The sequence below is a fragment of the Heterodontus francisci genome, chromosome 26, assembly GCF_036365525.1.
Source record: "Heterodontus francisci isolate sHetFra1 chromosome 26, sHetFra1.hap1, whole genome shotgun sequence".
Lineage (NCBI taxonomy): Eukaryota > Metazoa > Chordata > Chondrichthyes > Heterodontiformes > Heterodontidae > Heterodontus > Heterodontus francisci.
Genome location: NC_090396.1, coordinates 24,961,971 through 24,979,810, shown reverse-complemented (window position 1 = coordinate 24,979,810; position 17,840 = coordinate 24,961,971). Strand labels below are relative to the sequence as shown.

Here is a 17,840-nt window from a genome sequence, read left to right as displayed (position 1 = left end):
GCAACGAAATGAACTGGGCTGAGAGAACATCTCTTGTACAGTCTTTCTAAAATAAACCCACTGAGCTGGTTAAGCCAAGAGATGAAAACAAATGCTATCAAGTGAAGCAACAGAGATAATGCAGGCCAGTGAGAGACACTAGTGCTTTTAGTTTATGAGGACCCAGGTCTTGGACCTAGATAAGGTGGAGCACAGTGTTTCAAAAAGATACAAATACCTTTTTCTGGAAAATTGACTATAAGCGGCTTCAGATAATGGGAGATTACTGGAAAAAGCAAAAGAAAGGTGGACAGCTTTCTGGTTGGTTTCAAATCATGCTTTAAACAAAGGGCGAGAAATATAACTGGGTATTGTGCTTTTAAGAGAAGCTTATAGGATGGTATGGCATGCCAATATAGTAAACTAACCCCAACTCCTGAAAAAGGGTATAAAGGGTCGAACACATTGGAGACCTTTACTGCAGTCAAAGGAAGAAGAGCCCTACAGAATGATCAGAAGGAGATCTCGAGGAGAGGGTTTGACTGATCATTGGAAGAAGAATCTAGAACCACAGGAGATGGCCACTTTGGGTGATTGTATAATCATAGTTAATAACATATTTGAGCTAGATATTGGCCAAGCATTTACTTGCTGGGAGTAAAGTAACATATTTGAACATTCTAATGCTCGCTATCAGCAAAGCATTCATTTGCTAGAAGGTTACAAAGCAGCTGTTGTTTTTTTTTAATCATCATTTTCCTTCTCTCTTTCTCAATCTGTAACCATTTCAATTTTCCCGTAATCTTTTTAAATTGGTGCCCATTTCAAATCTGTAGTCATGGGTACAAACTAACCCCATTAAGCATAGCAACCTTTTGAGTGAGTCCTCAGTTTGTTCTCTTGTAATTCGTGAGTATTCTACAAAAGATAGCAAATCCTAGAAGATCCAACATGCTTCCCTGTGGAGGCCGAAGTGTTGGCAGGTATCTGTGGACTTTTATGCACTGAATTTCCTATCTCAGCTGTATCACTGTCGGAAGATGTTGAATAGAGGAGCTTCTTCTAACAGGGAGGGGCTCCTCGAAGACACATTCAGGTGGCCAATTTAAGTGTGGAATTGAAAGGGGCCTACAAGCATGTTACCTGCCTTCCCCCCCTCTGCAACAGAATTGCAAGAGCGATAAATGGAGAGAGAACAAATGCTTCATGTGGCTTTCATACAATAATCAAAGAAGGTGAGCACTTACATTGAAATGTCCTTCGTTAAATGAAGTGATAGCAATTTATAGAGATGCAATGACCTTAAAACAAAGCATACGGCTGGGATAAAGAGAGTACAATGGAAAATCACTGCATAGTAAAGGATTGAAATTACTGTTACAGGACACAGCAGAACAAAATGGCCTAATTCACCACCCTGCTCTCACGTCCACATTTCTATCCTCGGCCTGCTGCACTGGTCCAGTGAAACTCAACTCAAGATCGTGGAACAGAACCTCATCATCCGATCAGGCACTCTACAGCCTTCTGGACACAACACTTAGTTCAACAATTTCAGAGCATGACTGCCATTTATTATTTATTTATTTTAATTTACTTTTTTTAAACCACATTCCCATCTTAAACTTATTTTTCATGTTTTTGCTTTCAGACAGAGCTGTTCATTATTCTGCCATTAACACTCGCTCTGGACGAACGCTTTGTCTTTTACTACAACTATTACCACTCCCTTTGCCTTTGTTCCGTAACATCTCTTATTTAATCTCTCCTGCCCTCCACCCTATCACACACCTTCCCTTTTGTTCTCCCCTCCCCCCACTTTCACTTGCTCAAAGCCTATTACATTTCTAACCTTTGCCAGTTCTGTTGAAAGGTCACAAACCTGAAACGTTAACTCTGTTTCTCTCTCCACAGATGCTACTAGACCTGCTGAGTATTTCCAACACACTCTGTTTTTAAACTCCATTGCCATGTTGGTTGTCTGGAAGCCAAGCCACAAGGTGCATTGTCCAATAAAAAATACATATCTATGCCTGAAATCAGAGACTATCTGAACACGTATTGTTGAATAAAAACAACTTGCATTTATAGAAAACCTACAGAAAAAAGATACACATGGCAATCCTAAATATTTCCACATTTAAGAGAGAGCAAAATTTCCCCTCCTCTCATCTCAAATTAATCAGATGGAAACTTGGGGAAAAGCTATTTTTGTCATGGAACCAAAGGAAAGACTTTGGCCCTGATATTAATGGAGAGGCAGGGAAGGTAAGGGGTACAAGGTTGGGGGGGGGGGGGGGAGGGGGGGGGACAGTGCAGTAGCCCAAGGAAAACCTGGCAATGCTGGGGATGTGGAGGGTCTGCCAATCTTAATGGTACAGCCCTTTTTCATTAATCTGCATGTCATGCAGACCCCCACCTGCCAAGTATGAGGCATATTAATTTTCCACATGGACATTAAATTTGAAACTGTTATTGAAGTGAAGAAAGGACTTGCTTAAAATAATTGACAGATCTTGGCTGGAAATACATTTGCATATTAACTGACAGTGTTTGGAAGGACAAAGCAGCCATTCCCTGACACATTCAACCCACAATGGACCCTTGGCTGGAAAGATATTTGCATATTAACAGACAGCGCTTGCAAAGGACAAAGGGCATTCCCTGACGTATTCAACCCACAATGGACTTTTGATCACCAAACTTTGAAGGTGGGGGAGCTCACATTCCAGTTTGATTGCTAAGATGCCGAATACATGGTCAAACCAGCTAGTCACATGACTAGCCAGATGGGCAACCTGAGTTTTTTGAATTTGTACAGTTTGGGCAGAAAGCAGAATGCTCCTGGACTGAGAATATCTCTCCCCTGTCTGCTCCCATCTCTTTCTCACAAGCCTCTGAATCAACTGAAGACACATGAACCCCAAGAGAGATAAGTCTCTGACAAGAAAAAAGGGTTAAGAAGAATACTGGGCCCCAACAAAAAGCAAGATTTACCTACAATAAAGGACACTACAGCAAGCTCCAAGAACCATAACACAAAAAGCTTCCTCCGATATTACCTTAAACTTTTCCACTTTATTTCTTCTGTTTTCTTTCTGTCTCTATCTGCATGTGTGTATCGCGTGTGCATGCTAGTGTGGGCGTGTCGTGTATCCGTAGGCGTCAACTGAATTAGAGTCTAAGTTCAATAAATTTCAATTTTTCTTCTTTAAACCTAAGAAAGCCTGTTTGTGCTGGTTTCTTTGCCTTATAATTGGAAAGTGGTGAACAAGGATTCACCAAGGGGGAGCTAAAAACATGTTGTGTTTAAAATTAAACCCTGTTACGGTAAGACCAGGTGAAGGCTGAGAGGGACCCCGAGACACCTTTCTCACTGGGTTGTAACATGCAGCAGACATGCTCCTGATTGCCAGCCAGACTGGCAGCTGGTTGGCAGACAGGAACAGGAACTTTGCAGCAGGAGGCCACGACAAGGGACCCGTGGGGACGGTTCCTTGGAAGTTAGTGAGGGGTCTGGCCTTGGTGGGTGGGGTTAGTGCAGTGCAAGGGAGCTCCAAGGATTCCATGAGGCCCAGAGGAATACTTCCATCTGGTCCAGAAGGAAAAATATATTTCAAACTTACCTGCTGGGTGCCGGATCCAGGTCAATCCTGTTCTGGCCCAGGATCCAGCTCCCAGCAGGTCTGGCGTGATGGGGAAACTGACACCACCCATCCCCCTCCCCTCCCATTCCCCGCTCAGTTTGAAATTGCAGATTAGATTCTGATGATGTCTTCAGATCCAATCTGCATATTTACAGTAGGCTCCCACTTCCTTCCTGCTCACCTGTTCAAAAGAGCAGGGTAATATGGCAAGGAGGAAGCAGGATCAGAGAGGGTAACTGACTCGCATTATTCAAACTGCCCCCACTCACCCTGCTTTCCATCAGCTGGCTGCCAGTAAAGATCGGGGATAAAAACAATAACTTCTGGAAATACTCAGCAGGTCCGGCAGTATCAGTGGAGAGGGAAACCTGAAATGTTTCAGGTCTATGACCTTTCATCAGAACTGGCTACAGTTTGAAATATAATAGGCTTTGAGCAAGTGAAAGGGAGTGGGGGAAGAAGAACAACAAAAGGGAAGGTTTCTGATCGGGCAGAGGGCAGTAGAGATTAAATGAAAAGATGTTGTGGGACAAAGGCGAAGGGAGTGGTAATAGTTATAGTAAAAGACAAAGCATTATTCCAGAGAGAACATTAATGGCAGAATAATGAACAGCTCTGTACAAAAGCAATAATATGAAAAACAAGTTTAAGACAGGCACGTGGTTAAAAATAAACAAAAATAAAAAAAAGGCGGTCATGCTCTGAATGTGTTGAACTCAATGTATCCAGAGGGCTGTAGAGTGCCGAATTGGAAGATGAGGCACTGTTTCTCGAGCGTGTTGAGGTTTAATGGAGCACTGCAGCAGGCCAAGGACAGAAATGTGGGTGAGAGAGTAGGGCGGTGAATTAAAGTGGCAAGCAACCAGAAGCTCAGGGTCGGGCTTGCGGACTGAGTGGACGCGCTCCGCAAAACAGTCACCCAATCTGTGCTTGGTCTCCCCAATGTAGAGGCGACCACATTGTGAGAAACAAATACAGTATACTTAATTGAAAGAAGTGCAAGTAAATCGCTGTACTTCTTTCAATTTAGTATACTATATTCACTGCATCATGGCCTTTTACTTGCTCAGGTTTGCCGTGGATTTGGTTTGGAATCCATGTCAATAGGTTGGGCCTTTACTCAAGGCCCACAAAGGGGAAAGCTGACTGCTTTTCTATCCTTGCACAAGATTTAGTTAACCAGGAAACACAACAGAGCAGAGTTACAGAAGCTCAGGAAGAATCCATGGCTGTTCATCATGCTCCCGGGGGGGAGGATGGAAATTGGACTTTAGAAGTTATGTGCAGGCCCACAGCAAATAAAGTGTGTGGAAGCAGGAGACAGATATCTTTTATAACACCAGAAGTAACTTGCGACAGTTTTATTCAGATTAAACTCCCAGGAGTCAGGCAGGGTTCGCTTCAGCTAGATAATTAAGAGGCTGAACTGATGAGGGTGGCACATGAATCTCCTTGCATATATTTGAATGGAGATGGCTAAATTAGCAAGTGCGCCATATGAAAAGCAAGTGATTTGTTACAGCAAGTGACTTATTATCACTCAGACTGGCTCAGAAACTGGCATTTTGTCTGCCTCTGGGAATATCTAATAGCAAAATTGTTTTACTCAAGCAGTATATCACACTTCCATCAGTTGCTTCTTGTTGTTAGACCTTAATTAGAAGCCTGTGTTCTCATAGTGTAACGCCTGGAATCAAGGAAGCCCTTAAGGAGATCCTGGATGGCCTGTGCAATTACCAAATTTCTATATTTGTTGACTTACTAATGTTATTTCTGTTGCTGTACACCAGTGAAAGATACATTTTCTGCAGTGATAGTGCTGCTTTCCTTTGGGTTGGTTACTGCCTTTGGATGTTAGGGCAGGTTGCACCCAGGGCTATGTTCATGTTTGTAAGGGGTTTCCACTAATGTGTCCAAGGGATCCTGTATACTGTACCAACATTTGCAAGGAGTGGGGGGTTGGTGGTGAGGAAGGGGTTGTTCCCTGGACTGTACCAATACTTGTGGGACAGGAGGTCCCCAGGACTGTACCAATATTTGCAGGGGGTCTTCAGGAACTATGGTAATATTGCTGTGGGTGGGACAGCAGCAGTGAGTTCTTGGAAGTGTGTCAATTTTTTTTTTTGCAGGTTTTGGAAAGCATTCAAATGAGACAAAAAAGAAGCAGCATCACTTCTGTTATGCGGACTTTACTGGAGCTCTGAAAAATAGAATGATTTGCGGAAAACGAGCACACATATATACAATATATATATATATATATATATAAAGGATACACAACAGGGAACAATAGAATGCTGGCTTTATTCTATAGGAGAGGAGGATCTCTTAACTCCAAGCACAAGCGAATTATAAAAGCTTTTTCTCACGGGTGGGATAGCTCAGATATTCTGATGTTCTCTTTTTTTTATATCACAGGTAGTAGTAATATGGGGAGGGGGTAGGTAAATTAGTTTAAAGACTATTGGAAATTAAAGTAAAACAATGCAAGCAGTTAAGCTCTTTTTTGATGACAGAATGCTGCTGTTACAACAAAGCAGTAACTGTGATAACACAGAGGAATTGATAATCCACCATACAGTGTGGCATAGGACAACAGAGCACAGCTTCATAAAAATGACAACTTTCTGTGGTACAGTTAGAGAGTGCTAGTGAATCTAAAAGGATTTTAGCACTGATGTTATTCACTTTTGTGACACTGCCGTTAATAGATACATATCTATTTATATATATGAATATATAAAAAAACAACCATTGCTCAGGACCATTGCAAGCAAAAATAAAGTCAATCTGCCTCGCAAGATGGACATTGCCCTTTTAAAGATGTGATGAAGATTTGAGTAAATATTGAGTGAAAATGTCCGCAGATTTTCTAAGTATTCACGCTCAGATGCACAGTTTCTCCAAGATTTGTAAATTAGCAGATGCAGAATACACACACCCGACACAGTTCCTGCAGATGATAAATGCATGTGCTACATCTTCGACATCACGTGTGAACTTGGAATTGTTGGCACCCCGATCAGCATCTCCTTCTCTTCTGCCGTCATTTCAGTTCTTTCTCATGGACTCATTGTGATGGCCTCTCCCCACCCCACCACCTCTTTCATTCCCAGTCAAAGTTCTGCCCTGTCATTTGGTAGAAATGATGGTTGAAAGGTCGGTAGAATTCCCGCAGTTTCTCGACCACTCCTGGGTCTATGTTGGGATGGATCCTGCCTTTCGTTTTGCCCAAGCAGTGAGGTTTACCATTGCCCTGCGGCTTCTTCAGGCAGGGGAAGCCCTTGGTCTCATTGAAGAAGAAGTGTTCATCCGTTATCATTCTCTGCAGGCCAAGGAAGTCCTGGACTTTTCCCAGCTCTCCAGCTGGGTCGCTGATCAGCCTCTCCCCACTGACAAAGTGCATCTGGGACAAGGGGAAGTACTGGAGCCAGTTCTCCAAGTGCTGAGCATAGATCCCAATCCATATTGGGCTCCATGATGCATCTATCAGGCCCGTAGTCCTGTTTTTGAAAGTAAGAGTTTCAAAGCCGGGGATGTCCGGTGCTTTTGAGATGATCTGGGTATAGTCCGAGATAGCTCGAGTCACTGGGTCCCGTACAACCACTATTAGTTTGGTGTCCTTGGACATAGCATGAATACGACCTGGAGCCTCTGCCGTCACAAAGTATCTGGGCGTTTTTTCCATCACAATCTGACCATCAAGTGCTTTGGGCATCAAGTTCCTGCAAGGAATCACAAACATGTTAATAAATGTCAAATGAGAAACATTTATTTGCCCTCCCCTGTAAGTCACAAGCAAAGACATTTGTGATAACTCGTTTCTACAGCTTTTCTTCCCTACTTTACACCTTCCAGTCACAAGGTAGAGAAGCTAGAAACCTACACAAATCCAGATAAGTGAAGTCAAACCCGTACATATCAAAAACCAGCACTTTGATAAGACTCCAGCTGAACATGAAAGGCAAAATACCAACAGATGCTAGAAATCTGAAACAAAAACAGAAAATGCTGGAAACAGTCAGCACATTATTTATTTTTATTTATTTAGAGATACAGCACTGAAACAGGTCCTTCGGCCCACCGAGTCTGTGCCGACCATCAACCACCCATTTATACTAATCCTACACTAATCCCATATTCTTAATACATCCCCACCTGTCCCTATATTCCCCTACCACCTCCCTATACTAGGGGCAATTTATAATGGCCAATTTACCTACCAACCTGCAAGTCTTTGGTGGTGGGAGGAAACCGGAGTACCCGGCAAAAACCCACGCAGACACAGGGAGAACCCAGAATTGAACCCGGGTCGCTGGAGCTGTGAGGCTGCGGTGCTAACCACTGCGCCACTCTGCCCCCCATAAACATCATCATTAGACATCATCTGGGGAGCAAAGATAGGATTAATGCTTCAGGCCGACGAAAATTTGGGTCTGACAATAGGTCATCGACCTGAAACCCTGGCGTGCTCTATCCGCAGATGCTGCCTGGTCTGCTAAATGTTCCCAGCATTTTCTGCTTTTATTTTAAGCTTGAAAAAATTAGTTTCATGATTGACAGACAATGGACACTTTGAACTGGGCAATTCATTTCCCTTTAATGTTGAACTGTGTCAGCTCCCAATGCAAACTAGGAGTGCCATTTGCGACACTGTGTGCTCCCAGACTGCCATTGTGTCTCCAGCAAAAATTAACAAAGAATCTCAGACTGGGAATTCAAAGTTTCCTGATATGTGCTTTAAGTTTCTTAAGGAGTTAACATGATGCAGTGGAATATTTATCCTGATGACAACAATAGCTGAGGCGGGACTACATTTTTGGAGAGAACATTTGACTAATTCAACTAGGAGAACACAAGCTTCTCCACAGTCTAAGCATTCGAGATGTCAGTCATTGCTCAGTATTAGCACCTCTGAGTCAGAAATTTGTAGGTTCAAGTCCCACTTTAGTGATTTGAACACACAATCCAGGCTAACACTCTGGTGCAGTATGGAGAGTGCTGAACTGTTAGAGGTGCTGTCCATAGGATGAGATGTCTGTCATCTCAAATGGACATAAAAGATCCCCTGACACTATTCAAAGAGCAGCAAAAGTTGTCATCCCTGGTGTCCTGGCCAATATTTATCGCACTGCTGTTTGTGGGAGCTTGCTTTGCGTAACGTGACTGCCACCTTTCCTATGGTAAACAGTGATGACACTTCAAAAGTACTTAATTGGCTGTAAAGCACTTTGAGTTGTCCAGAGGTTGTGAAAGGCGCTATCAAAATGCAAATTCATTCTTTCAGTAATGCTACCTCACCACTGGCAGCTCCATACAATAAACATTAAAGGACCACCCGTCTATGAAGCACCTTGGAGCATCTCTTTATATTAAAAGCATGATAGTGTGTGAAGTTGCTCTTCATGCAAAACATTGTATACTTAAAAGCAGAAGGGCCACATCCAAATATTCTTCCAATTGTATTGTGAGGATAGCATCCAGTGTTCCACATTGCAGTCCCGTATTAATGAAGAGATAGCTCACGCAGGGCAAGACTGAAGCTGAAACCCATTGGGGTGGAAATTCCTGCAGGGGTATAATCACCTGTCTCTGTGCCCATTTTGCCCACATCAATTTTGGCCTAAATGTCCTGCCAATATCATTAGCATATGTCAAAGGGGAAGATTCAGTGTAAGCAATCGGGGCCGGAGGAAAGCACAGAATTCTTACCATAACTTCCTTCTTTAAGTAGGAAAATTGAGGTTTCAAGCCAACTAACCATCATTCATGCACATTAGGCATAAAATGTTCGTGGAAGTTGTTGGATTTATGCGGGGTTACTGGATTTAATTTCGATATCTGATTTAATTCTGAGCCATACAGATATCACACTGTGTTAAATAACCCAACTGGTTTATTTAAAGCACGTTAACATTAACCATAAAAGGTCTTACGGATTGGAGCACATGTCTTGACAGCAACCTGTGTCTGTGAGACAGATTCAAAATGTCTCCCGGAAGCTTCCAGAAATCTCCCACAGTTCCACTCTTGCTCAGCAGCTCCACCCAGTCAAACACTACAGAAGCTTTTCAATTTTAAACATGATATGAACTGATGTTATAAAAATACAATGGAATAGAAAATGTCAGGCAGGTCTCAGAGAAGGTAAATAATAAAAAGGATCTCAAAAAGTTACAGTAAAACAGCAGGAAACCTATTGTGTTTCTTGCTGCACCAAGATTCTGGGCATAATTTTACTCCCATTTTGAACCAGCGTTATTACAGGAAATCTGTGTGTACAGATCTTTAGTCAGGGGGTAGACACATTACGGTGGGCCGAGATGAGTTGATGAATGGATGTAAGAGTGAGAATATTTGGGTGTAGTGTAATTAAATGCTTAACACACTTGTGTTGGATTTGCTTGATCTTAGATGCTGGGTATTTGATTATCTCTGGGTGCAAAATCCACAGGAAGTTCTGTACCCCTTCGCTTAATTATTTTTGAATTACCCATCAAGATCAGCACGTGTTGAGTACTCATAGTTAATTAAAAGGCCAATTAGCAAGGAAATCATTTTTTTCCCCACACAAAGGGTAGTAAAAATCTCAAACTCTCTCCTCCAAATGCTGTGGATGCCAAGACATTCGGAGCTTGCAAAACTGAGATGGATGGATTTTGTTGGGTAAGGGTATCAAGGGATATGGAGCAAATTTGAATTCAATTAATAAATCTGGAATTAAAAAGCTAGTCTAGTGGTGATCATGAAACCATTGTCAATTGTTGTAAAAACCAATCTGGTTCACTAAATGTCCTTTAGAGATGGAAATCTGCTGTCCTTACCTGGCCTGGCCTACTTGTGACCCCAGACCCACAGCAATGTGGTTGACTCTTAAATGCTGACTGAAATGGCCCAGCAAGCCACTCAGTTGTATCAAATCGCTACAAAGTCTAAAAAAAGGAATAACATCAAACCGACCACCCGGCATCGACCGTGGCACTGGAAAAGACAACAGCAAACCCAGCCTTGTCGACCCTGCAAAGTCCTCCTTATTAACATCTGGGGGCTTGTGCCAAAATTGGGAGAGCTGTCCCACAGACTAGTCAAGCAATAGCCTAACATAGTCATATTCATGGAGTCATACCTTGCAGGCAATGTCCCAGACAACACCATCCTTAGGTATGTCCTATCCCACCGGCAGGACAGACCCACCAGAGGTGGCAGTACAGTGATATATAGTCGGGAGGGAGTTGCGCTGGGAGTTCTCAACATTGACTCTGAACCCCATGAAGTCTCATCAGATCAAACATGGGCAAAGAAACCTCCTGTAAATACTATCTTTCACCCCTGCCCCCGCCCCCCCCCCCCAACAACCTCGGCTGAACACCAATTGGAAGTAACACCGAGGGTAGCAAGGGCACAGAATCGCTACAGCACAGAAGGACGCCATTTGGCCCATCGTGTCCGCACTGGCTCCCTGAAAGAGCAATTCCCTCAGGCCCTTTCCCCTGCCTCTCCCCATATCCCTGCACATTCATCCTTTTTCATATAACTGTCTAATTCCCTTTTGAATGCTTCAATTGAACCTGCCTCCACCACTTTCTCAGGCAGCGCATTCCAGACCTTAACCACTTGCTGTGTGAAAAAGTTTTTCCTCTCGTCACTTCTGCTTCTCTTACCAAATAATTTAAATCTGTGCCCTTTCGTTCTTGATCCTTTTACAAGTGGGAACAGTTTCTCTCTACCTACTCTGTCCAGACCCCTCATGATTTTGAATACCTCTATCAAATCACCTCTCAGCCTTCTCTTCTCCAAGGAAAACAATCCTAACTTCTCCAATCTATCTTCATAACTGAAATTCCTCATCCCTGGAACCATTCTCGTGAATCTCTTCTGTACTCTCTCCAATGCCCTCACGTCTGTCCTCAAGTGCGGTGCCCAAAATTGGACACAATACTCCAGCTGAGGCCGAACTAGTGTCTTATACACGTTCAACATAACTTACTTGCTCTTGTACTCTATGTCTCTGTTAATAAGGCCCAGGATACTGTATGCTTTATTAACTGCTTGCTCAACCTGTCCTGCCACTTTTCATGACTTATGCACATATACACCTAGGTCCCTCTGCTCCTGCACCCCCTTTAGAATTGTATCCTTTATTCTATATTGTCTGTCCATATTCTTCCTACCAAAATGAAGCATTTCTTTGCATTGAACTTCACCTGTCACCTGTCTTGCCCATTCCACCAACTTGTCTACGTCCTTTTGAAGTTCTACACAATCCTCCTCACAGTACTTCCAAGTTTCGTATCATCTGCAAACTTTTAAATTGTGTCCTGTACACCAAGGTCTAGGTCATTAATACATATCAGGAAGGCAAGGGTCCCAACACTGATCCCTGGGGAACTCCACTACAAACCTTCCTCCAGCCCAAAAAACATCCATTAACCACTACTCTTTGTTTCCTGTCATTTGGCCATTTCCTTATCCACGTTGCAACCGTCCCTTTTATTCCATGAGCTGCATGTTTGCTCACAAGTCTATTGTGTGGCACTGTATCAAATGCCTTTTGAAAGTCTATGTACACCACATCAACAGCATTGCCCTCATCAACCCTCTCTGTTACCTCCTCAAAAAACTCCAGCAAGTTAGTTCAACATGATTTTCCCTTAAGGAATCCATGCTGGCTTTCTTTAATTAACTCACATTTTTCCATGTGACTATTGATTTTGTCCCAGATTATTTTTTCTGGAAGTTTTCCCACCACTGAAGTTAAACTGACTGGCCAGTATTGCTGGGTTTATCTTTACGCCCTTTTTTGAACAAGGGTGCAACTTTAGCAATTCTCCAGTCCTCTGGCACCACACGCTCCGAGTCTAAGGAAGACTGAAAAAGTATGGCCAGAGCCTCTGCGATTTCCACTCTCATTTCCCTCAGTATCCTTGGATGCTTCTCATCTGGCCCTGGTGTTTTATCCACTTTATGTGCAGACAGCCCATCTAATACTTCCTCTATCAATTTTAAACCCCTCTAGTGTCTGACTTACCTCCTCTTTCAACATTGCCTGGGTTGCATCTTCTTCCTTAGTAAAGACAGATGCAAAGTCTTCATTTAATATCTCAGCTATGCCCTCTGCCTCCATGTGTAAATCCCCTTTCTGGTCCATAATCAGCCCCACTCCTCCTTTTACCACCCTTTTATTATTTACATGCCTATAGAAAAATTTTGGGATTTCCTTTAATGCTAGCTGCCTGTCTCTTCTCATGCTCTCTCTTTGCTTTTCTTATTTGCTTTTTCCCTTCCCCTCTGGACCTTCTATATTCAGCCTGGTTCTCAATAGTATTTTCTACCTGGCATCTGTCATAAGCACACTTTTTCTTCTTTATCTTAATCTCTACCTCTTTTGTCATCCAGGGAGCTCTGGATTTGTTTTCTCTACTTTTCCCCTTCGAGGGAACATAGTTTGGGCACAGTCAAGGTATCTCTTCTTTGAAGGTAACTCATTGTTCATCTATCGGTTTTCCTACCAGCTTTTGACTCAAATTTATTCACCCCAGCTCCATTCTTATCCCACTGAAGTTGGCCTTCCCCCAGTTAATTATTTTTACCCTGGATTGCTCCTTGTCCTTTTCCATAGTCAGCCTAAACCTTATGATACAATGATCACCTATCCCCTTTCCTACTGATACTTGATCCACTTGGCCCACATTCAATGTACTCTGGGTACGGGATTTCGATGTCCACCACCAAGAATGGCTCGGTAGCACCACTACTGACCGAGCTGGCCAAGTCCTAAAAGACACAGGTGCTAGACTGGGTCTGTTGCAGATGGTGAGGAACCTAACAAAAGGGAAAAACCTACTTGACCTGGTCCTCACAAATCTACTTGTTGCAGATGCATCTGTCCATGACAGTATTGGTAGGAGCGACCACCGCACAGTCCTTGTGGAGACAAAGTCCCATCTTCACACTGAAGGTACCCAATATCGTGTTGTGTGGCACTACCACCGCGTTAAATGGGATAGATTTTGAACAGATCGAGCAATTCAAACCTGGGCATCTATGAGGTGCTGTGGACTATCAGCAGCAGAAGAATTGTATTCAACGACAATCTGTAACCTCATGGCCCAACATATGCTCCACTCGATCATTACTATAAAGCCAGGGGACTAACCCTGGTTCAATGAAGAGTGCAGGAAGACATGCCAGGAGTAACACCAGGCATACCTCAAAATGAGGTGTCAGCCTGGTGAACCTCCATCACAGGACTACTTGCGTGCCAAACAGTGGAAGCAGCATGCAATAGACAGGGAAAAGCGATCCCACATCCAACAGATCAGATCTAAGCTCTGCAGTCCTGCCACATCCAGTCATGAATAGTGGTGGTCAATTAAACAACTGACAGGAGGAGGAGGCTCCACAAATATGCCCATCCTCAACAATGGGAGAGCCCAGCACATCAGTGCAAAAGACAAGGTAGAAGCATTTTCATCCATCTTCAGCCAGAAGTACTGATTGGATGATCCATCTCGGCCTCCTCCTGAGGTCCCATCCATCACAGATGAAGGTGTTCAGCCAATCCGATTCACTCCACACATTAAGCACTGAAGGCACTGGATACTGCAAAGGTAGTAGATACTGCAAAGGCTTTGAGCTCTGACACCATTCCAGCAATAGTAATGAAGACCTGTGCTCCAGAACTTGCCGCGCCCCTAGCCAAGCTGTTCCAATAGAGCTATAACACTGGCATCTACCCGGCAATGTGGAAAATTGCCCAGGTATGTCCTGTACACAAAAAGCAGGACAAATCAAACACGGCCAATTACCGCCCCATTAGTCTACTCTCAATCATCAGCAAAGTAATGGAAGGGGTCGATGACAGTGCTATCAAGCGGCACTTGCTCAGCAATAACCTGCTCACTGATGCTCAGTTTGGATTCCGCCAGGGCCACTCAGCTCCTGACCTCATTACAGCTTTGATCCAAACAGGGACAAAAGAGCTGAACTCTAGAGGTGAGGTGAGAGTGACTGCCCTTGACATCAAGGCAGCATTTGACCCAGTATGACATCAAGGAAACCTAGCAAAACTGGAGTCAATGGGAATCGGGGAAAAACTCTCCGCTGGTTGGAGGCATGCAAAGGAAGATGGCTGTGGTTGTTGGAGGTCAAATCATGTCAGTCCCAGGTCATCACTGCAGGAATTCCTTAGGGTAGTGTCCTAGGTCCAACTATCTTCAGCTGCTTCATCAATGACCTTCCCTCCATCATAAAGGTCAGAAGTAGGGATGTTCACTGATGATTGCACAATGTTCAGCACCATTCGTGACTCCTCAGATACTGAAGAAGCCCCTGTCCATATGCGGCAAGACCTGGACAACATCCAGGCTTGAGCTGATAAGTGGCAAGTAACATTCTTACCACACAAGTGCCAGGCAATGACTATCTCAAACCAGAGAGAATCTAACCATCTCCCCTTGACATTCAATGGCATCACCATTGCTGAATCTCCCACTATCAACATACTGGGGGGTCACCATTGACCAGAAACTGAACTGGACCCGCCGCATAAATATTGTGGGAATTCTGCAGCGAGTAACTCAGCTCCTGACTCCCTAATGCCTGTCCACAATTGATAAGTCAGGATTGTAATGGAATATTCTCCACTTGCCTGGATGGGTGCAGCTCCAACAACTCTCAAGAAGCTCAACACCATCCAGGGCAAAGCAGCCCGCTTGATTGGCACCCCATCCACTACCTTCAACATTGCTGCAGTGCAGCAACTCATCAAGGCTCCTTCGACAGGACCTTCCAAGCCCGCGATTTCTACCATCTAAAAGGACAAGGGCAGCAGATGCATGGGAACACCACCACCTGCAAGTTCCCCTCCGACCCACACACCATCCTGACTTGGAACTATATCATCATTACTTCACTGTCACTGGGTAAAAATTCTGGAACTCCCTTCCTAACAGCACTGCTGGTGTAGCTACACCCCAAGGACTGCAGCTGTTCAAGAAGGCAGCTCACCACCACCTTCTCAAGGGCAATTCGGGCTGGGCAATAAATGCTGGCCAAGCCAACAACACCCACATCCCCCGAACAAATAATTAAAAAAAAGACAGGTAAATGGAGCTGAGGTGCAGATCAGCAATCATCTAATTGAATGGTGGAGCAGGTTCAAGAGGCTGAATTAAACCCTGGCTACCCGACCCGAACCCGACTAGATGTGTCGGGTTCGGGTTGGGTGGGGTCAAAATTCCGAGTCTAGCATTCGGGTCAGGTCGGGCTGGAGACTGCTTTCAGGAAGTCACAGGATCAGGCTTATCCATGATTCCCCACAACTCCAGTTGCAGGAGTAGTCTGCTGCCGGAACAGATGAAGGAAATTCGTGTTGGGTCGGGACAGGCACGAAAACAAAGGGCTCGGGTTGGCTGTGGTTAGGTTGGGCTCAGGTCGGGTTTAATTTTATACTCGAGCCAGGCTTTAGGCTGAATGGACTACTCCTATTGCTATGTTCCTTTGTTCATGGGCCCCTCCCTACTACCAGGATGCCAAAGCTTTCTGTCTTTGTGGGCCACTTATTGTCTACCACAGGGCCCCAGGGGTCACGCGTAAAGATCAAGGCCATGCTCCCATTCATCTCTATAGGTTTCAAGCTGAGACAAAAGCAGCCTCAGGTGTTCTGATTCATGATTTATCCACCAGCGAGACAATATTGCTGACAGCCGCCCTTCCAAACCCACACAAACCAGGGAATAAAAGACACAAATAGGACTGAGGTACCTCTGCTTTGTGGGCCAAGGTTTAGGTGGGGTGGCGGAAGGTGAGGGGTCGGGGGAGGTGGGGGGGGGGGGTGCGGTGTGTTGGTGTGCATTGACTTTGTTTCTTGAGTGTAAAATGGGCACAGAGCAGACCAGTTTAGCAGTGAGATGTCCGGTGCCCAATCTCCACAGGCGTTGGCCCCACTACTAAACTTGTTGGGCTGATAAGTGACATGAGGCCCCTTGAACATGTAAACGAGGGGCCTGATGCCTGTTGAGGACCCCCTTAGGAATGATTCTAAATCCCCGTGGTAAGCAAGCAGAAGTAAGTTGTGAGAAACTATAATAATAAAAACCGGTCCTGTGGAAATGGAGGAGCAGGATTGTGTACCCTGACTCCACAGGAGTAGTAATTGCCCCCATCACCCTCCGTAGACTGTTCCAACCCCACCACACCCCTGAGACATACCAGCGGGCTACTACAGATGGGGAATGTGGCTCAAAATTGAAGCCTTTGTCTGGGCGAGTTGCCTTTGGAGGTGCGATTAGCACCAACAACACGTGCTGAGTGTGGAACCCGAGGACTAATTTCCATAAATCATCACGCCTGTCGATTCAGGCGTGCACTGGTCACACAGCGCAGAGCCTGGGCCCTGAAAACAGGCCCAGACTCATTTCTATCCCCTTAGCTCTAATATATAGCACTTCCACCCACACACAACATATGGTTGGAATAAGTTAAAGAAGGTACAGCCAATATTTTTATTAACCAGATGCTGTGTAGTACGTTTGAGGAATATTAACGGCAACCTACAAGCAATGGAAAGTTATCAATGTCAAATCAATCTCCTATTCAAATGGAAACAATTATGCAAATACTTAAGGTCTGAATCAGATAGATGTAAATCTGGAGTGGGGATCTAAGCATTACAAACACATCTCACCCCTTGGTTTTCCTTTGCTTCTCAAAGTGCCTTCGCACAAGAAGTCAATTGATTCCTTTCTTGGATGGTGAAATCCCTTAATTTTTTTTTTACCAGTGATGATAGACTGCGGTCCCTTAGCCTCTCCATTATTCAGCAATCTGCTGCCCTCCTTTGAATCCTTTCTACTGCCTCAAGGACTTTCCATGAGCACAAATTACAGGCGCTGATCGCAAAGCAAATGACGGTGGACTTTTTAAAAGTTCGCCACCCGGACTGTTCCAACCACATAGTTCACAGATCAAAATTACCCGCAGTTCATAGGTCAGGACCTTATTTCACGGTCAACATCCTTTCACCTTCTATAGAACCAGCTTGTCTGCAACAAACAAATCTAGTAAAAACTATTGTAGGTGTTGCACAGTTCCGAGCAAAATAACAGAGAGGTGACAGGAGAGATAGGTTTTATTTCTTTCTTTTGCCAAGTTGTGTGATAGCCCACACAACAACAGCATAGATTTTTTTGGGTGGGAGGAAAGTGAGCTGTC

At 44.2% G+C, this 17,840-nt stretch overlaps 1 protein-coding gene across 1 annotated transcript in view; it reads right to left on the bottom strand.

Annotated features, from left to right (window-relative positions):
- Positions 1-5,799: 5,799 nt before the first annotated feature.
- Positions 5,800-17,840, bottom strand: part of hs3st3l (heparan sulfate (glucosamine) 3-O-sulfotransferase 3-like) — a 159,102-nt gene continuing 147,061 nt past the window's right edge. The window contains exon 2 of the mRNA XM_068057944.1: positions 5,800-7,351. Within this exon, the coding sequence (XP_067914045.1) occupies positions 6,733-7,351 (619 nt within the window). The 3' untranslated portion in view covers positions 5,800-6,732. The remainder of the gene's footprint in view (positions 7,352-17,840) is intronic.